Here is a 22,551-nt window from a genome sequence, read left to right on the forward strand (position 1 = left end):
TATCAAAATTAAAATAGCATACGGTCAGAATAAAAATATAGGACGATCGTATAAATTTAAAAAATATTATAGCATTTATAAATGGGCGATTAATTATTTATTTTAGAAATATCTTATGAGATATCTCGCTCGCGTCTAAACTGTTGCACAGATATTCTTATATATACATATGTGTATATTGAGTACGAAATTTTCGTTTGCACAATAATCACCAAAGTAATTAGAGCAACGAACGAAGCGGGAATAACGACAGAGCGGCGACGGAGCGCACACTTGTTGCGACAATTTGGCCCTTAAACACCTTGATACCGCCTAAGCTGATCAATCATAAAACTGACCTTGAGGTTAAAATCCAGATTAAGTAATAAAACTGGCTATTATTTATAAATACTGACTGACATCTGTCAAAATTTCAGTCAGTATTTATATCAGGATCAATTTTAATCCAGTCCAATTCTTAAATTCAAACTATTTAATATATATTCTGATCATCTAATACTTATCCTGGCCATATTTATTCAGACCGATGTATTCTGACCTTTTTTATATAAATTCTGATCACAATCGTGTTCAAGATTCTGACCCAAAAAATACGAGCCCAGTATAATTATGATTCCGATCGATCATCATAAATTTTCGTAATCTTACAGATGAGTTTTTCATTAAAATCTATTGATTTTAAGCTGTAATGATATTTATACATATATTTTTAAAAAGTACCCTTTTATTATGTTTGATTTACCTCGCGAGAAAAATGCAAATAGCATTGAAACTTTATGTATTCCTTTTTAACCTAATATATTATGACCGATTTTATTTTCCGATAAGTCTCGATTTCTTGGAAACAAGTTTTAATCTGGTTCAGAGAAACGTCGTTATCTCATTCGGCAAAAGTTGTATCAACTTATTAGTAAAAAAAGTTTCCTTTTTTTTTTATTCGCAATGGTAAAAATCAGTTAATACCAAACTGGATTGCGTACTAATAAATTTGTGATAAATAAAGATAGGAGCCACTGACCTGCTTTAACCTCTTCCCGGTCATGCCCGTGTTAATACGGAAATTTGTATTTTGTGAATTCTTATCTCAAAAATCAGCAAATTTAAAAAATAAAATCATAGTTTTTTTGTTAAAAATTAAATTTATACGAACATTTTTAAATGTACTTTACCGCTGCATAGGTAAAGGTGGGTCCGCGTGAGACGTTTTAGAGAAAAATACTGTGAAATGATTAAAGCAAATCGAGACGATTTCTGGGTCAAATATTAGATGCAAAACTTTGGTAAATCGCTTAGATAATTTAGGGATTGATGAATATTCAAAGAATATAGTAAGATTGAGATTGTTTTATAATAAATATGATTTAAGGGTTAAATAAATTCAGTAAAATGAGTGGGTGGGTATATTTGAATACCAAAATCTGATTTCCTTGAACTTTTACTCCATTGTTAATTTTGTACCGTAATTTCGATGTTTCGGTAAATTTTAATGTGTAAATTCTAAGAAGGTGAAATGACGAAATGCACAAATTTGTCTTATCAACTTTGCGATATCTTAATTCGCCTAGTAAATTCCCTATGTCATATATTATAGTATGTGAAATTATGAATCAATTATTGTGTATCTAAAGTTCTAGATAGGTATGTTGGTCAACTCATGTCTAATAATTTCACAGAATCTATACTCTTTAAGACATAAACCATTTACTATTAAATTTATGGCTAATAACCACATAAATCTCTACTTTTATCGATCAAGTTTACGATAACATAACCATATTTCATGTTTCATAATTACAATTCGCTTTTACGAGGACACGCGGGTATTCCTATTCATATTAAAACAACATTAGAATAGAACTACTCGAGGAAGTTCGCGAAGTTCAGCAAATTATACAGCTAACGGTTGTTTTATCCTGTACCTACTATTCAATCAGTTTGCGGTTTCTTCTTACTTGCAGTTCACCAAACCCTCCCATCAACATTTACGACTGAATTCACGACTACGGCTATAGGTTAACTTTAGCTGTCTCGTGTGTAATTAGAATAAAACGACACCTTCCGCTGTGACAGCGTAATATCCGTTAGTTGAATTGAATCGGCACAAAGTAATTGACGACTAGAAAAAAGTCCATAGATATTCGTCGCTAGGATCAAATATATAAACAATCGTTTGTTGCATATTAACTAACTGCCAAAAAAGACTATCCTTTCTCATTGATCAAACGTGGAAACTATGGCGACCGCCCGCATCGTGGTCGTCTGCTCTTTTGCATATTTATGAGCGTGTGACTCAGCCTAATGATCTGTCCGCGAGCTCGACAACAGATCCGAACCGAACGACAGGAAGAACCCGAACTTCTCGATCCTTGTTTTGGAACTCGTCTGCACTCGACCTCGTCAATCGTTGATAACGTGCCAATTTCATTGATCTCGACGCACGCGCAAAAACGTGTTGTTTACCATCCAAAAACTTCATTCACACAACCGGCAAACGTGTGCGGAATAATCGAACCGAGTAACGGAGCAAGATGCAAAACGTCGATCAATATTCCGGAGAGATGAGTGGCCGATTTTTGAAGGTCGGTCTCTGAGGTGTGTGCAGCAGATTCACATTTGTCTCGTCATTTTCTCAGTACTGCAACTAGAGTGGGACACAGTTTCGAGTCGCTCTCTCGCTCGACAAAGGGAGCGGGTGTCCTTTGATGTGTGACATCAAAGGACCCGCGCTGAGCACACGTGACGTGCGTCCTTCTCCCGCGGAAAGCAGATGGGCGCGGAATGATACTTCAAAGGAGAGATGGCAATAATCTCGGCTCGGTTGTTGCCATCAAACTTGAACCAAATTCATCTGCACGCCCCCGCGCGCTCGTGTCTTCGATTGTGAATCGAGAGAAAAGTACGCGTAAACCTTTTATTTCAACATTGAGGCCATCAGGTGCGCAACTTTAAGAAAGATCTGATATACCTTATATATATAGAATCCAGATAGTATTGGAACAACTAAGCCACCTGTTCTGATCGGGACTGCATAGTCGGTACAAAATTGTATGTGTGATTATGTGAAAAATTCCTAAAATGGTAGTGTCGAACGTCTTCCAGTTCCAGTCCCAACAACCATAAAAGCTATAAACTTTATCAAAAGCAGTTCTCTGATTCGTATTTTTAAAATATTTTATCAGTAAGTGTTTCTCGATGGGTGTTATTTAACAGAGAATTGTTTGTGCATTTATCTAAGGAAAAAGGATTCGTTGCAAAGAATTACTCATAAGGTGCTCACTGTTCTTTTTTTATTGGTCGCCTGCGATTAGCATACATTAACTAGTGAAAGCATAAACCAAATTTAGTAAATAAAATTCATATTTTGTCTAGTCATTGCTGAACACAAATTTTATGAAATTTTAAATAAAACTTTTTAGTATAGTGGCCATCATGACGCATTGGGAAAACCTGTCAAGTCATGATGATCAGATTTTTAATAAAATATAACAAAAATTATTCTAGGTTTATTGGCCAATCTGAGTAACATAAATTAATTATATCTACGAGATCGTTTTAATAATATCACTACCACGATAGACCATCCCATATGAATCCTAATATTTTTAACATTATCTATCTCGTCTTCGAAATTGTATTTTTTACCTGTTATCACAGATTAGGTTTTCCTAAATTTTCCTTATCTCACAGTGAGTGTTTCTATTGGCGGATGACCACGCATAGATTTTCAACATCAAATTAAAGTCTTTTACAATCCTCAGTAAAATATATTTTAATTTATTATGTAAATTTCGTCTTCCAGTCTAAAAATAATAATGAAGCGTCTGTTGCTGACCGAATTATTATTGCTAAGCTAGTGACGCGACCTTCGCTTAAGCCCATGATATATACATATATAACATTATTTTTCTGGCAACACAATAAAAAAAATCAGTGACTTTAAAATATGTTTGTTTAAAAGTTGCGATGCATCTGATTAGATATGATTATAACACACTTTATCAATAAATATAGTTTTAAGTGCATAGTGACTATAGATCTGATAATTGCTTATAATTTATGAAACATAATACCAATTTCAGTCTGGCGTCTCACTACCTTCTTAGTAGTTGTGTTGACACCGTTGTAACGCATTGGGCTAACGGCATTAACGCATTAGGCTAACTATAATGATTATGTACGCATGCTTCCTAATTTCAGTTTAAATATAATACATCAATTATACAGGTGGCCATAAGTTTATGCACTTTTGAAAACTTGATAAAAAAATGATATGATAATGAATGTTTATTTCACTGAAAGAACACAATTAGAAAAATTATGTCTTAAAAATAATGTCATCTAAATGTCCACCATCCCGCCGCTGACATTCCTCGAATCGGGCACCTATGTTTTAAAACACTATGATACAAAGCGCGTGGGATGTTGGGGATCAGTTTGTTAGGAAACTTTTCTTTCACTACCGGTATAGTCACATTGGAAGCATGGTAGGTTGCTCAATCTTCCATATGGGTGTAGTTTCATGTGCAGTTTCAAAATTTGACGCAAAGTTGATCCTGGTATCGCTTTAGCAGCAGAACGCTTGCGAGTCGACAAGCCCGGATCTTCTCGCACAGACTCGTGAACTTGCACGATATTCTCTTCGCTTCTCCTGCTCCATGGCTGTCCGGCTTTATTTTTATTTAGCATTGAACCGATCTCCTCGAACTTCCTAAGCCACGATTTAATTAAATTAACACTCGGACATTGATTCACACTGTAATCTGCAATGAGCGTGAACATACAAAAAATGTTTTTGTAAGCTAGCATATTTTTTTTATATATGTGACAAAATTGCCGAGTAGCAATTAATTCCGACATCCGCAACAAAGGAAGAGATTCCAAAGATTGCACACTGCCATCGTACAGCTACATTGTCTCAACACCACTCATCTCGCCGACGCAGCTGTATGCTTACACTTCATTAAATCTCAGCTCTAATTACTACTTTAGCCTTCGTGCCTAAAATGTATATACATATGTATGTACATAGTGAAAAGAAAGCTCTTTACACGTCTACTTGCGAGAAGATGCGGGGGACGTTTTCTATTGCTGGATATATGAGTACCTCGTAGCGTAGAGTTGACGCGTTCAACAGCTGTTTTTCCTCCTCTTTTTACGTTGATGTATGCCGAGGACTATATTTCATTCAACGGATGATCTCATCTTGATGCATATCCTCAGCGGACGCTCAATGGCCGCGGCGCGACCCAAGGGAAGAAGTACCTCCGACAGTTCCGTCTTGCGTCTCTTTCTATGCCTACTATCGGTGATATGCTTGTCTCTGTCGCTCGCGACGGTACTTGCGGGGTAGAACCGCGAGAAATCAAATCAGCCGTAGACAACTATGTTCTTTATATTTAATACATTGAAGAGATATATTATATTAATTCTAAAGTAATTTGATGATGTGAATACTACTATGGTTTTGAAACATTGGATATGCTGATGCAGAAAACAATCTAAAAAGTTGATTTTGATTGCTGATTAAATGATTGCATGGTTTGCGAATAAATATGTCAATAATTATTATATATTTTATAGAAATTTAGAATCTTTAGAAGCATCTCAAATATTTCCGATTCTGTCGGAAGACAATATCTGTTGCCTGCATTAAACACTAAGCCGGCAGCTGTTTCCCGCTGTTAAGCAAATATAGCAAAATCCAATCGTATCAAAATTATAATTTAAAATAATGATTATCTCCGGTCTTCTAGATCTGATATAAAAATAAAAATAAAATAGTTCCATGTGAGATTTGAACCCAGGACCTTCAACTTATAAGCGACACCTCATACGGCTGCTCCATCGCGTTGTTTTTATCATTATTTTGAGTTTATCAAGGGATTTCTTGAGAAATGTCGAGATTAACAGAAACACTACCCATGACGATATAGTAAACAGTCTTGTTTATTCTTCATACCCGTCCGGCGAGATTCCTCGTTTCGCACCGGTGTCACAAACGGCACCGTAAAGGAGAGAGAGGCTGTACAAGACATTAGCATAGATCTGCTCGGTGGTTGTAATTCGAAAACGAAATCGGTCTTACGGAGGTCAGGGTCCGTGGCGAGTGGTTGTCGGTCGGTTTGCGCCACTCGCTCTCCTCAAGATTGTTGAACCTGGCCGAGCCGAGGCGGTGTTGCCAGATGACCGCGGCCTTGGAGCACAACACAACAAACGAGATGCACTTTTATTCCTTATTTACGTCGAAACGGTCGCTCTTCCGCTCGGCGGTGGGTAGCTACTTCCTCGAGAACGCCCTCCTGTCAAGCTACTGCTCTTTTCGCTCGGCCGACTGGAGGTAGACGCGATTAAAACCGACATCTATCAACTGGTACCGCGTATCAATTTACGACTTGACAATTTGATCCTTTTATGAGGATTCAATTACTGAACATTTGGAATGCTTGGAATCAACGTGTGCGCGCATAGCATACCTTACGTTCTTAATTTTCAGTCAATTTTCTTTTCCAATTCAAAATCACATTTTACTGCTAAAACAGCAGTATTGAATCATTGTCCAACTGTAAATCTTATATATCAATATTTCAACACTTCTGTAGAAAGTAGACTTGTAATTTGGAATTTCAAGGATGTGCTTTTAAAATTCTAAAATGTTGAGCAATACTGGGCGGACAGCTCAAATTTATTACATTATTGTAATTCTTCTACGTGTGTATTTTATTCTTAGATCAGTATTTGCGCTAAGTTGAATTAGAAAATTTTGGCTAATAGGTCTATGTTCAAATCCTGTATGAACCCTAGTGTTTTTTTAATTATTATCGCACCTGTGAGATCTGTTTTATCTGATCGATCATAACAGATTAGGTTTTCTTAGATTTTCCTAATCTCACAGATAAATATCGTGATGAATAATTAGAATAAAATTATTTATTTAGCTAATATAGCTTAATTTTATATAATCAAAAAATACGTAAACGCGCTACATTTTATTTTTGTTACAATATTCCCCTGGCAGTACTCGTTTTCCATTACATATCTATCATTAAATTGTATTAAATCTATTTATATTTTTATTTCTTATTAAGTATGTACTTATTAAAATTTTCTAACGTGTATAAATACTAAAACATTCATCTTGAATATCCAATCTTTCAACCATACTTCTAAAAGTAGTAAATCTATTTTTATTTAAAACTATGTACTCTCATTGCCCTATTTTCTAATTTTTGCAACATCGTCTTATCTAATTTATAACGCATATTGCACTATAATTTTAGTGGAGCAATATAATACTATTGTAGATTATTTTTTTGTATTTATTATACTTAACATATTTCTCAACCTAGATAATATACCTATTTATCTACCAATTTTTTTGATTATGTAACTACAATGTTTATCTAAAATTACTCTTAAATATTTTATATTATTATCTAACATGTCTTTATAATTAATAATTTTATTCTCGTTTTGTTTAAGTTCGTTATTTTTTAACCATCATTCTTATTATCTACAACTATGCAATAAATTAAAGTGTCTGCAAACAGATGTATTTTGCATTTTTCGATATTATTAATTATATCAATATAATATAAAAAAAACAATGGTCCTAATTTGAACTATTGTAGTACACCATGAGATTTTTTTCCTCTTTGGAATAAGCATAATTTATTAATCTCTAAACTTATAATCTCTAAAAAAAATTTACATTATACTTCTGTATATTGTTTCAAAAGCTCTCTTGAAATCCAAGAAAATGTTTTTGTTTTTGTTTTCAAAAATCCAATGACTTTGTTTAGTTTTTAAAATGTTTAAATTTATTGTTTTACAAGTTATGATTTTGTTCCTACCCTTAACTAACAGCCAATCATTTATAACTACTTGTGATGCAGTCTCTGTAGAAACTTTTTCTCTAAATCCCGATTTTATAAAATAATAAAATTCTTTAATTGCTTGAAAACCATTTCTTCCATAACCTTTTACATACAAGGCAACATTTTAACTGGTCTCAATTTTTAATTTTAGGTATAGGTATAATAGTAGAGATAAGAAAATCTTCAAATTATCAGCTATTTTTTCCTTCGCAGAGTGCTGTACTTACTGAATAATGTAATTTAGTTCTTTGTATTTCCCATGTTTCAAACTATGTTACAAATTATGTTCTGAATTTCTTCTGTTGATCTATTGATTTTATATAATTTATAAAAATATATGTCAATAATGTCAGTCTAAAAAAAATCAACCATTTTTCAGTAAAATATTTATATATTTCTTTTAAAATAAAAAAAACCGTGTGCTCTTTATGATGTGTATGATAATAAAAAGTGATAATATGGATATTTTACAAAAATAAATCTGGTACACAAATTTATTTAGAAAATCTATTATTAGTCGATGAAATCCATCCATCCATTTTTTCTTTTTATAAAGAAACAATATTTTTTTCATATTCGCCTAAATTATGCAAAAAAAATTATGTTTAATTAATACAATATATAATACTAATTATTTTAATTAATTGCATTGAAGCCCATTTGACATTTCGTACATATTGTACGAATTGTTCATCGCTTTGCAGCACCCCTTTTATTACCTCTAGTACTACAATCTTTCACAATCTTGTGAGTTTCACCAATTTTCGAACACTGCCCGAACTTAATTTATAAAAATATGAAACATCTAAAATATCAAAATGGGGAAAAATTTTTAAATATTAAAGTGCTATTTAAGTGGCATCCCATTTCAAAAAAAAATATTGCTTAGCGACTACTTGCTTTGTCACAAACAAAAAATACTATAAAACGTCATAGATTAGATATAGAGAAAATGTATCCGTTTTACTTAGAAGAAACTTATATATGAAAAAAAATCGAATAAGTTTAAATTTGTGAAAAATTTTTGCATAAATAGTATGGGCCGATTTTTCGGCCCTCTAGCACTAAAAGAGTTAATAGCTTACTCCCACTACTTGCACTGGACGTACATTTTGAGCCTCTCCCGCTGCCCATGCAGTGCTTCGAGTTACTTTTTTGAGTTCACGCGTGTCGCTGAAGATTTTTCTAGTTTGTTTTATATTAAAAAGAACACGAATATTATTCGCCTTTTTTTATTAAGTATTTCGGTTTACGAAAGTCCTTTCCAAGAACTGGTAATGCAGTTTCTACTGTAATTTACTAATCTCTAAGTATCATTTGCCGGTTGTTGCCAGAAGTTGTCCATCAACTGCACCAACCCCTTTAAGGATTACAGATAAGCATTTTAGTTACTACATCCTGTCTTCCTATAGGAAAGATTTGCTTTATATAGGCAATGTGTTGCGTGTTGTTTTTACAAATAAACAATAAATATATCGGGCCAGCGTTCACAAATAATTTATAATTTTTTAACCAGAAATGATATGAAATAAACTTTTAGATATATAAATGAACAATGCGTAACGATTGCTACACAATTGCTTCCTTTTGAATACAAGGAGAAATTGTGAGATATATTTAGGCTTACAAGATAATTTCATCCTTGCAATATTCACGAGAAAACGATATTAGGCTGCGCAGCGCAAAATGTATTATCACTGTCGATACACGCCCGTGCGTAAAAAATAAAAACAGGTTTCTAAACTGTGTATTGTTCAAAGAATATGAAATCTTCATTCAGTTCTGTTCATTTTGTAAAGGTTGGCATCAATCAAGCGTATAAAATCTTCATTCTGGTTCTTTTTTTTAAGGTTGGCATGAAGGATTGCGTATGCAATTCACATGTGCTACCGAAACATGAACTTCTGTAGCTACTGTAAGTACTGCTTAAATCTTTATTTAAACTAATGTGTTTGAGACGGGTTATTATGATAGATATCAGACTCTTCTATTCTAGAAACCTTATGAAAATATTCATTATATTTCTCCACGCGGGTCAAGCAACCGATTCGAAGACCGTTGGTCGCGCACCATTTCGGTTTGATCACGCGCGCAATAATGTCGAGTCGTCAGATCGTGTTACCGGTGTACCTGGCCATTATCTGTGTTATTATTTCGGCCGGGTCGGCCTCTCCACAATGGACCAAAAAGCGGCTGCCAGCTGCGAGCGCCTAAAAAAGAAACGCTCCGAGTGCTGATTGCCGCGCCATTTACACACGTAATTATTTTTTGGAAGGACCAGCCGCCGGTCAGCGGAGGGACTTTGAATCGAGCTGTCTTCCATCCCGCCTATTTATCAACGGATGTTTATGAAATACCAACCAAAACCAACCCTAACTATTCGTGACTAGTCCTCGGCTTTTTTCTTCATCTACTTCTACTTCCACGGTATAGATTAACGGCGACCTAAGAAGTCGACCGTGACGGCATTTTAGATCTTCTTCAAATGCGCTTAGAAAAAAACGTAGGTTTTCACCACCTTGTGCAGTGAGAAAAATTATCTTCCAGCACTAACCGCAATAATCTGATAGATATCTGTGCATATGTTATAGAACAATTGATATGTTTTGGCACAAATTTATGATTCAAAGTTCAAAATCATTAAAAATACGGATATGATATAAATTTCCATTTGATTTTAAAAACTGCGCAAAGATAGCTTTTTTATATATTATATAAGCTTCTTCTTCTTGATCGTCTTATACGTTTTAAACCTCTCCACTCTATCATGAGCGACTATTTGGCACAAGACCCAATTTTAAAATGCTAAAACATATACACAATTATTATGATTTCTGCAAATGTTAAAGCAATAGTATGAATTTCAACAACCAGCTAAATATAATTTAAAATTAATGAATTTTGCACACTATTTTATTTCTCCTGTATTGAGAAAATAAGCATACTAATAATATTGAGATAATCTATATATTCCTATTATGCGATTAGATCCACTAAATCTCACAACTTTGGGAATAATAGCAAACTAATTAAACATCAACATTTTGTTTGTATTTTCAGAATTTTCGCGCCAAAATTAAAATTATATTTTTCTTTATGCCCCCATGAATCTGAAAACTTGTGTTGTAATTATATTAGTGATTTTTTTTATTTACTGTTCAACGTTTCGCCACAAATGTTTTTAGCATCATCAGATCTAAAGTAGCACTTTTTTGTTATTGCACAAATTTAATTGAATTAAAAATAGTGCGATAACAAAAAATTAAATATCAACACACTTTTCTATTAGGTAAATTTAGGATATTTATATTTTTAAATATAAGATATTCTCTATGAGCTAAAATAGCTCATTAATTAATATTATTTTTAAATATTAATAAATACACCTGTCCTTCGATTTACGCTGCAGCACGAAAATTCACGTAAATCGAATATATTAGCACAAATATGATGTAACCACCTTTTTATGATTCGGTTTAATATAACTAGATAAAATCTGCATATAAGAATTGGATTTATTTAACCAAAAAATCTGTTACCAATCATTTTCTTATATAGTTTTTAGTTAAATTAAGTTTTTTATAGTTGCTGATTTTTTTAATAATTTCAACTATACAAATATTCGTTTATACTATCTCGAATGAAATTTAATTTTTTTTATATTATACAACTTGAGCAACACAGGTAGGCGTTTTTCTCTCAATATATTTTTTTTCCAAATACTAATCCAAAATGTATGCACCTGTATTTTGTTTCGAAATGCAAAACAATGATACGCTTCTTCTAAAAAATTGATTTACTCCTTCGTAAAACATTTGCAAATATGATGGTTATCAGCGGTATCTACTATGGCTGAAATTCGCAGAATTACCTAAACGATTTTTTATTTAAATTAGTTTTTAGAATTATCTTTTTTGATACTGAATTTTTACAAACGAATAGTTATTGCTTTATTTTATTATTTTTAATAATATTTATATAGTAATATAAATCGAGGATGGGTTCCATAAAAAATATTTATTATCATTGATTATCAATAAGTTCTAAAAAATCATAATAGCTAATTTTACTGTTATCAATAATGTAACCGACCTTTTTTCTAATTGATTCGATATCACTATCGTTATCATTAGATAAGCAAATCTAATCCTGGTACATTTAAAATGAATTTAATTTGTTTAAAAAATCTGTGACTAATCGTTTTTTTTATTATTTTGTTTACCGTTAGATTATAATTTATTTCAAACATTATATTATTATAGGCTATATACAATATCTTCCCGTATTGCAGTAGCACATAATCGGTCGTTGCACGTCGCTGTTCAGCTCAGAAACTGCAGCTAGAATTACATGAGTAAATGTCACGTCGCTATTGTATACCATACGGGAGTTCTTGTGACAGACAGACATATATTTTCTGTTTTATATTATAGATGTTTTCGTTTGATGTTTATTTTACATTATTTTTCAATTATACTATATACGAAAAATTGCTATAAATAAAAACTATAAATCAAGTTCTTTATTCAATATCAATAAGTTCCAAATATATTGCCTAAAACGAATATCCTACTGCTGGATGATGATTTCGAATCAATGCTTTACCTAATGAGTGTGTTAACTCTGAACTGTGAAACGTCATTTCAGCTTTTTCTGGGGGTGGGGGGGGGGGGGGTAAAAGTTGACCAGTCAGTGGTAGTTTAGAATCGAATGAAGCACATTTAAATTGAAGTTTGACCAATAGGAGAGAGCAAAAAACAATTATCACTTCTCAGAAGTCAAAAATCCACGTCAAAAGCAATAAAATCGTGTCGGCGCCGTCGCAGTGGGAACGCTCGGTAACGAGCGTTCCCACTGCGACGGTGTCGGAGAAGTGATAATTGTTTTTGCGCCCTCCTATTGACCAAACTTCTGTTTGAATATACTTTGACCAATACTCGATGCTTAAAATACCTAATAAATATATTATTTTTATTTTGTTTTGAATACTCTGACAAACGCAAGCATACAATTATTAGTTACATTGTTCATAAATTATTTTGTGTGTTCTGTAACTGAAGTGATTTGACAGTGCATACATTGACTTGTTAATGTATGCATTTTTGAAATTCATACTTGTAACATACATACATACATATATAAAATAAGTATATTTTACCACGATTCAATATTTTATTTATGCATATATTCCACGACAAATCATGTAAAACGAATATATTGGCACAATCAAATAAAATACATTGCATCTGTGATATTAAAGATTCAATGATGTAAATCGAGGATGAGTTCCAGAAATATAATAACTGCTTTATCAAAAGTTCCAAAAAATCATTTGCAACTAATATCTAATAAAATGTGTATCAATGGTCATTCGTTTTATGCTTGTCAAAATCACTACAATGCATCTTCAATATCACTATCATTATTAGATAAATTCTGCATATCTTTATCATCAAACGTTATAAATCTCTGAAATTTAATGCTAGGTTCGATTTTTAAAACCATCGGGGCTTAGTCATCACGTTGATTGATTCTTCGTTTCGCCACGAACTTTTAAATGTCGAGTAGACCGCAGTCGTCCCTTGTATAGATAATTTCTGATTCCCGAGTCCCATGCGTGTGAGCGTGTGTGGGTTGCGGTCTGTCGTATATAGCATTTTGCCGCCAGAAGTTGCTTGATTTTGTTTTCTTCTCGGTTCGGCGTTCCGAGAACCCAGATCCTTTTCAAACGAGATTATGATTTAGAGTGGGCTCCGTCCCTTTCCGACACTAGTCTGGGTCCCTCTTTTATTTTTTCTCTCTCCCGAGCTATTACACAACAGCAACGTTCGGAGCCAGATTTCTTCTCGGAAAAATGCGTATTATGACGATGGCATGGTGTCTATTCTTTTTCAACTCGCGATTCCGCGGCTTTCGAAAGAGATTGTGACGTTGATAACCCGTAAATTATGTGGGTTATGTCACATAGTGGGTTAGTTATAAAACGAAATAAAATAAATATAAAAAAATCGAGAAGAAAAAAACTCGTACAAGCCGGTGGCGGCGAGGCCCGGCCTCAGAAGAAGGGATCAAACGGTCGCCGACACTTTATGGCTTATAGCGGTTACATTCTTGTACCGACGCATGCGTTCGCCAGAGGTGTCCAACTCGATTATTTTATTTCTCGAGCGTAACTTCGTTTCTTAGATAGTTTCGTTCGGAAACTGATGGAACTGCTCGCGAATTGAGGAGCTCTGGATGACATTACACGTTAGGCTTCTCGCGAGGAATGTTTCTGATACGTACGACCGGCGCCGTATGGCAAGAGCCAGTCTGTAGAAACTCATTGATTGGCTCTCGGGAAACGCGGAAGATGGATGAACGGAAGGACGAAGACTGCAGGAATGCGGGGGCATTCTTTCCCTGGAACCGCAGTTCAGATTTTAAAAACCAGACCAAAAATTTAGCTCCGTTCTTTGGAGGTGTCGATCTTTTCAGTGAAAGTGTTGCGCCTCTCTTTGTTTCACAATGGTTAGAAATAGAAGCTGGTCCGTCCGGAGATAAAAACTTTTTTTATGGATTATAAAACGTATTTTCGGAGAGGCGCGCGCGGAAGAGAGATAGTCGATGGATAGAGAGAAAACGAGAACCGTCATTATTTAAATTATATACACGGCGCTTCGATCGGCGGACTGCCATCGTGTGTAATTTGCGGTTTGTGTAAAACGTCCATATTGTTCAAATAACATGGAATTGCCAATATTTATGCTAATCGGGGCGAGAGTGCTCGCTTTGAGTTACTTCCCCCGCGTGTGTGTTTATCGCTTGATCCTCTTCCCTCCGCTAAAAAGGTTTATTTAAGGGTCTATTTCCGGCTTGGATCGGTACAAATATAAAATGCACAAGTACAGTTATTTCAACCGTGTGATCTGGCTCTTAATCAAGAGTTAAAATTGCACTTACAACTCAAATAGTATTTTAACTTTTTTTTAAATAAAACTTATATATATCTCGACTAAGTTCATTGAAAACTTAGTTGAAAAATATTATATAATAAAAATATAAACAAAATACAAACTAAAACAAAAATTTATTTTCCATAAATGTGAGAAACTGTTTTTTTTATTACGATAAAATCGCAATTTTCATCCGATTTCTGTAAAACCTATTCAAAAATTGACCTTATAAATACCGATCCGCCATCTTGTTTTGTAACTTGTAAAGAAATCAAGAATATTCTATAAAGAAATTTGAAACAAAATGCAAATTCAAAATATAAAACTTTTTGGACCATGAATGTAACCACGATTTTTGTGATCAGCTGATCCGCAAATGACGACTATTTTTTTTTTAATTTTGAACTTTGTTGTAAAAATCTTCTATAATGGAAATAGAGATAAAATATACATTAAAATATATGTGAGATATACTGATTTTTATTATTACGATAATTGTAATTTTCATCGTATGTATTTCTATAAAACTTTTTTGAAAAATTGACCCTATAAATATCTCGTCCAATTTCGTTAGCTAATCCATAGCTCCGATTGAAAAATTCTTACCGAAATAAGTAAAAAATCAAAAAGTTCTTAAAAGTTATTTGCAACAAAATTCAAAATAAAAAAATTAGTAGACCATAAATGCTAAGATTTTTGTGCTTTAGTTTTATTGGATTTCCATAAAACTTTTTTGAAAAATTGCTTTCAGCTAAGATCTTGTTTCAAAATGGCGTCTTTTTTAATTTTAAGCTTTATTGAAAAAAATTTAAAAAGCGAAAATATATATAATATAAATGGAAATAAAATATAAATTAAAATAAAAATCTTTTTTCAAAAATGTGAGATTTACTGATTTTTATGATTACGATAATTGTCGTAATTTTCATCGTATTTCTGTAAATTAAAAAAAAATAACCCTATATATAAAAATCAGCCAAGTTCGATAACTTCATTTAAAAAAGTAAAGAAATCAAAAATGTTCTATAAAATAAATTTAAAAAACTTTTTGGATCATGAATGTAACGATTTTTGTGCTTTTTTAGTTTTATTGGGTTTCAATAAAACTTTTTTTTTAAATTGCTCTCAGCCTGATTTTGATCAGCAATCACGTAATTTAGCTTAAATAATATTAAAGCGAAAGTAAAGAAATTAAAAAAATTATAACTTTAATGTAACGATTTCTGTGTTGTAGTTTTTATCGGCCTTCCATAAAACTTTTTTGATAATGGCTATACAAAAATTTTAAAATTCGTATTTTTATTAAAAAAATCTTACAGAAAAATGTTATATTACAAATTATAGCAAAATTTAAATTTTAAACTGTAGGTGGCCAAAACTTGTTTTAACCAGAAGATTTTTATATCGAAAGGCTAACACTTTCGGGTGTTAAACTTTGCGTGTTCATATTAAGTCGGACGGTTAAAGGTTTTTTAAAAGTGTTCAATTTTGCGTGTTCATATCACGTCGGAGTCACCAGTTTGGTGAGTTGACGGGTGGCAAGTAGACACAGACTGAACCGCTGCAGTAGTATTTTATTCCCGATTTGAAGTTACATTTTGTTTATTATTTATATACAGTGAACGGCGTGCAACCCAACCCCGCTAGAGTCGCCAAGTGAAGAGGTCGTCACGCGTATTACTAGAGTGCCGTCAAGTTTTGGCCATAATAAAGCCTAAATATAAATATCACGATTCTTAAATGTGGGATCTAACTTTTTTAATTGTCTGATCCTTATTAAATCTCATCAATGAAGACAATTTCAATGAGCAATATGTAAAATAATTGTTCCATAAAACGGATAGTTTGTGCATTACTATTGGACAGATGTACGAGCGAGCATTAGTCAGAACAGTAAATAATACCCCATGAATAACCCTACAACGAATCCTTTTAGGAAAAAAATTCGAAGATTTATTTAAATGCACATATCTCTTGAAATAATTCCATTTAAAAAATCTTAAAAACTGTTTTGAACCATGAATGTGGTATTTAACATTTTTGTGCTGCAGTTTTTTTTATTTTCATAAAAATTGCCCCCATAAATATCTCAGCTAAGATCCGCAAGAATAAAAAAAATATAACTGTTAAAATTAATATAAAAAAAATGGATCTAATAGATATTTTGGCTGAACTGATCTTTTTCAAAATGGTGGCTATTAAATTTTTTAAAAAAATCGTAATATTTTAAGAAAGCTGTTCTATAATAAAAAGTATGATTTTTTACACATTTTATATATACAAAAACCTGCCTAATTCTTGCGTCCTGAACCGAACGGATTTTTTATTCATGTGTATGTGATATTCTCTCATTATTATTAAAGATTTTTATATCATATATGAACAACCTAACTCGAATTTAATTAGTTATCACTATGAGACTCGAAAAATCTGTAATTTCTAATGAAATTTATTCATCTGACCTTTACCACTGATTTATCAGCTTTCCACCTTCTCAGGAAATCTGTTTAATGCTTTTCAAAATATTTTATCTTACGCAGCTAAATTAAATATTTAAAAATATGTAGCTGCGAAACCAAATCTATCTTTATTTAATTTAGATAAAAGAGCAGACAATAAAAATATTTAAATAATTTGCGCTGCGCGGCTATATAGATTCTTTGAATGAAATAACCATTTTGATACGTAAAAAAACCGTTTCGTTATTTGAGAAACTATGAGCAGCACTGGACTGGACGAGTTTTGCTTAAAACTTATACTAGCCATAATGTTTTGAATGTCTATTGAATTTTGCTTTTGCTTCTTTTGAAGCACATGTTTCTTTTACGGTCTCCTCAGGAGGAACAGCTGCCACGCGATCCGTAAAATTGGTACTCACAAAGCTTGCGTCGTTATAATAGATAATTGCCGGAAATGTTACACGCTGTGAATGCGTACTGATTTGTTGGCAGCAAAAGGATCCTAAGAAGCAAATATTTTATAATGAAAATGACGCTTTTCGCTATCTATTTATCTAAAAACGTTGTAACCGGCGATCTGGAGGACTCGTGTATTTTTACTTTTTATTGGAAGAGGTCGTCACTCGTGTCGAAATTTCTATTTCCGTTCCAGTGTTGTGTTTGCGCGTTGTTTTTCCGCTTCTCTCGATCGAATAATTGTCTATCGGTAGGAAATTTCGCTAGAAACGCATTTTCAATACCACCCAACCCACGGGGGTTTCGGCTATTGATAAGAAGGCGATTTTCGAAACGCCGCGTGCGCTTTTTTTCGCCTCTTTGTATACAGAGAGACCGCAATTTCATGGGATTCTTGGAAGGTTTGAAGCCGGCCGCTTCAGGTACAAATTAAATTTTGCTTTTGTTGACACAGGCGACAGCCCCTTGTGTGTTGTTTGCTTTTCAGAATTTTGCCGTTCCCCTTGTTGTATTATAAACGCATATGTACCTGTGCGGGTTCTTTATGTATTTTTTTTGTTATCCACGAATGTGCAAAGGCGAAGTTTGTCTATAATCGAGTCTATTGTTTTTTTGCAGTTCTTGCCGAAGGCGAAAGGACGGACACGGAAGAGCTGGTGGGAAGAGCGCCCTCGCAATGCTCCGCTCCTCCAGATCTCCTGCCGAGCGAAGCCAGAGCTCTTCTGGTCCCCGATCCGACCCTGGTTACTTCTTCTCCGCCTCCAGCGTCTCCTCAGCCGAGGCCCGCAACGCCACCTGCGCAATCGGACCGACTTCATTTCGAGGTATGTGATGTAGTCTTTCACCAGAAGGGCACCCTCGGGTGGAGACGTGGGCAGCAGACGCATTCCCGCGAGCGTTCGTGCCTGTCGCAATTAAGATGCGGCCAGATTAGCGATATCTGACTCCATCTAGGCAACTAGCGGCGCCGTCTTATGATCATTGCTCTGGTTAATGCCACTTATTTCAAGTGGATTCTCGAAAGCCAACAACCTAGGGCTATTACGATTCTGATTTAAATGCGTCGGAATGTAGCCAAGATCCATTTCGAAACGATCTATGGTCAGCATTATGCATAATGATCTTCGCTATACTTTTTTTCCCTTGCGTCGTTTCCTGCTTTAGTTGTTTTCGATATTACCGTTTCCATCTGAACATAATTATCTTTATTTTGGCTAAAAAAATTCACATCATGGTGTTACTCCGCTTTCCACGTTTTCTCTCATATAGAGAGGTATTAATTTATCTGTAAAAAGTGTCAGAAGTAAATATCATATAATTTCAGGAATTCACTTGTGATGTGCAGGTCCGAGGAGGTACATCGCCTGGAGGAACGCAGCCACTTCATTTCTCTTTCACCCTTTACGACTTTGATGGCCACGGAAGAATCACAAAAGATGTACGTTGATAGCGATTTTTAAAATATATGCCACAATCATAGCACCTTTTACTAATACTTTTTTATATGTTTACAGGATATTGCGGGCATAGTATCGACAATATACGAATCGTTCGGTAAAAACGTCACAGTGCCTCACTACGGATCGAAAACGATACAAGTTCACTTGACCGTGTCGCCTGACCAGAAAAAGGCCGAAACCGATTCTCCAATAACTGCCACGTCGAATACGATATCCGGCGATCATAAAGTTCGATTCAAACGGGATCTAACGAATCACGTCAGAGAAGGCAGGCGGAAACCGCGTCGAAGATTGACCGAAACTATACCGCTGATGCCTCAATCTCCGCAAATGTCTCGCACGGCTGTCGATAGCGAAACTGCGGTTATCATCGAACCGACCGAAGAGGGAAGAAGATCCAGACTTTCGGTCGACGATGACGTTTCCGAATGCTCGGAACCTCTTCGAACGCCCAAAAGTTTCAAAAGAAACCTCAGGCAAAGGCAGTATCAAAAAAATAATCTAAGTCCTCGGTACCGAAACCAACAGAATAATCTATGCCATAGAAACGACATTTGGAACTCTCAAAAAGAAAACGTGCTCCCGACGCAGAGCTGCATGTCGAACTCGGATAATTTGAGCGGACAGAAGGACAGTGTGTCTGCAGACGGGTCTCGAACTAGAAGTCACATGGACAAGAAACGATCGGGAAGCTTACAAAGAAAAGAACTTTTAGAAATAATACAAGCCAATATGGAAAAAAACCATCTTAGTTTCCAAACTCCGAGGTAAATTATCTAATCATCTGATAAAAAATCAACGTATTATACATTATCTAAAATTATTAATTCTCTTTTCAGGAAACAATTCGCGGAACCAAGAATCGTCAGTAGTTTAGAAGGAGACAGCGTCAACAGTAAAAACAGACATCGAGGCCGATCAAACACGTTTACTTCCAAACACACCTTCGAGCAAACCAACAACGCTAACGTCGAGTATCCGAATAACGGATATTTAGATCTCGCTAGTACCAATATCAACGCGCACAAAGAATCGAACATTTGCCGGTATGACAGTTTTCTACATGCAGTAATATGCTCGTCATCTCAGCACGCTAAAACGGGGATTCATTCCAAAACGGCAAATCCGACGCCCGTTCAACCGACGAAGCCGTGGAAGAGCCATCACAGATCTAGATCCCACGACTTAGCTCAAGGACCCTTTCGTTACACTCTCTTAGAACCTTATGAAAACACAGCGCCGGATGCGTTGCAAGAAATTAACAAAAACGCCGAAACTAGAACCAAATCGTTCGAATATTGCAAGGAACAGGATTTAATACATAGATTTAACATTTCATCAGAAGCTAAAAATAAGCTGCACTCGAATCGTTCGGAATCTAAATTGAAAACTTACGATATAGATCAAAAAGCTAACGTTAGTCGAAAGCCTGCGGCGCACAATTGTTCTCTGCATCACTTGAAACATCAAAATCGCGAAAAGTATCACGCCAGGGCGATGGCTCAAGTCGAGAAGTGGCTAGAGAACGATAACAACACTAGACTGACTAAAAACGCAAAGAAGAAATGGATCGAGCAAGATTATAAAGTCAGCGAAAAGATCGATAATCTCACTGCGAATATAGACATCAACGATTCTTTGGAGTGGAAAGGTCTATTGCGGGGTTCGGAGGGCGAAGAAGCCGACGAAAGTAACGGAACGTCCACGGTGCACCGCTACGTTCACGAGCACATCCACCACCACTACCATCACTTTGGAGATAAAATTCCACCGACTAACACAGTCGTCGTGTAATGAACATTATTTGTTATAGGAGACACGTTTATAACCCCCATGACATAAAAAGTGATAAAACACGATTCGTGAAACACGTTTAATTTTTAAATTAGATTATTTCCGCAACTGACTGATTTAGTTTATAATTTACGATATTGTAATTTATTTTTTAAACAACTGCCTGATAGTACTTAACGTGAATAGTAAGTTATTGATCGATATGTATATACGGGAATATAGGCTAAAATTTATTGTCATTATTGCATAAAAAATAAAGTTCAACATGTTATTGATAACGATGCCTTAGTTTAAATAAAACATTGAAGTTTTAGATGATTATTGGATATAAAAGTGAAATGTTTTTTGGCACTAGCTTTACGAAATTAAAATTTATTAATATTTCTGTTAAGAAAAATATGTACATATAAGTAAATGGCATTTAATGTTGCAAATAAAATATAGCTAGTCTCCCTGTGCTCATATATTTTTAGATGTATGCGCTACGAGTTAAGATTATGCGATATATTTATTCAATCAAAGCTGCTGTCGCATAATCGTAACTTTATTCCAACGAGATATTAAAATAAGATCGACTTCAAATACTGCAGGGTATTTCAATAAATTTGAAAGACTGGCATCGGTTGAATATTGTTTATTTATTATATTGTAATTTTTGACTACACAAACTTTCTTTTCAATACAATCAATTCTTAATATATGTATATTTAGTTTTAAAATTGATACTTTTGTATCTCTACGATGAGCTGACTTTGGCAGCTGCGAGCTAATTCTTAAAAATCGAAATTCAACTCATCGACTCCTTTACACGCAGTTATCGAAATTAAAATACGAATCGAGTTGTCTTTATTACGAATGTTATATTTGTCATATTTTAACTCGTTTGAAATGTTTGTCGCTTTTATAAGAATATCTTCTATATATTATAAACGTATTAATTTCCGTTCTTGAGAGAGAATCGTTCACTGTATTTTCGGTGTGTAAATATATTATCATAATGTATTTTTTATGATTAAATCGTTTCCTATATTTGCCTAACAGTATTGTAATCGACGGAGAAAAGAATTCTCAGTGAATATGAACTACCTCTTGTTTAATTGATATTTTATATTTAATTATTGTAAATTCTTAGGCTTCTTTTTTTGTATAATGTGTTTTTTAAATTATTTTCACTAGTTGTAAGTATATAAATGATTGTGATAATCCAATTTATGGACTATCATATTATTGAACAATAAAATCAATTGTAAATTATTTAAACTCGTATTAAACATATTTATTGCTCCTAATAAATAAAAATACATGAACTAATTTGTGTGTTTCATTCAAAAATTAAAACAATATTCTTGAAAAATTATCTATAAAAGTACACATCAATATACAAAACCTAAATCTTCGTTAAATTTGATTTCAATGTGATGCTGAAATATCTTTTATTTTAAGTCAGCTCCAGATAATGTAAAAGCAACAGTTAAGTAAGTATAAATGATAAAATATTTTTATGCTATATAAAAATAAACCATATTATTTACAAAACACAACTGAAAAAATATTGCATTCAAAACGTCATGTG

General features: G+C 33.9%; 1 protein-coding gene across 4 annotated transcripts in view; it reads left to right on the top strand.

Annotated features, from left to right (window-relative positions):
* Positions 1-22,289, top strand: part of nkd (NKD inhibitor of WNT signaling pathway naked cuticle) — a 33,451-nt gene extending 11,162 nt beyond the window's left edge. Inside the window, exons 2-6 of one of the 4 annotated variants that reach the window (XM_088203819.1) lie at positions 9,725-9,789; positions 18,343-18,548; positions 19,049-19,162; positions 19,239-19,951; positions 20,024-22,289. In XM_088203819.1, the coding sequence (XP_088059945.1) occupies positions 9,756-9,789; positions 18,343-18,548; positions 19,049-19,162; positions 19,239-19,951; positions 20,024-20,978 (2,022 nt within the window). In that variant the 5' untranslated portion in view covers positions 9,725-9,755 and the 3' untranslated portion in view covers positions 20,979-22,289. The remainder of the gene's footprint in view (positions 1-9,724; positions 9,790-18,342; positions 18,549-19,048; positions 19,163-19,238; positions 19,952-20,023) is intronic. The other 3 variants (XM_088203820.1, XM_088203817.1, XM_088203818.1) reach the window with 3 other exon arrangements.
* Positions 22,290-22,551: the final 262 nt, after the last annotated feature.

Source organism: Plectrocnemia conspersa, unplaced genomic scaffold (assembly GCF_051122295.1).
Source record: "Plectrocnemia conspersa isolate PC_06_02 unplaced genomic scaffold, ASM5112229v1 ptg000014l, whole genome shotgun sequence".
NCBI lineage: Eukaryota > Metazoa > Arthropoda > Insecta > Trichoptera > Polycentropodidae > Plectrocnemia > Plectrocnemia conspersa.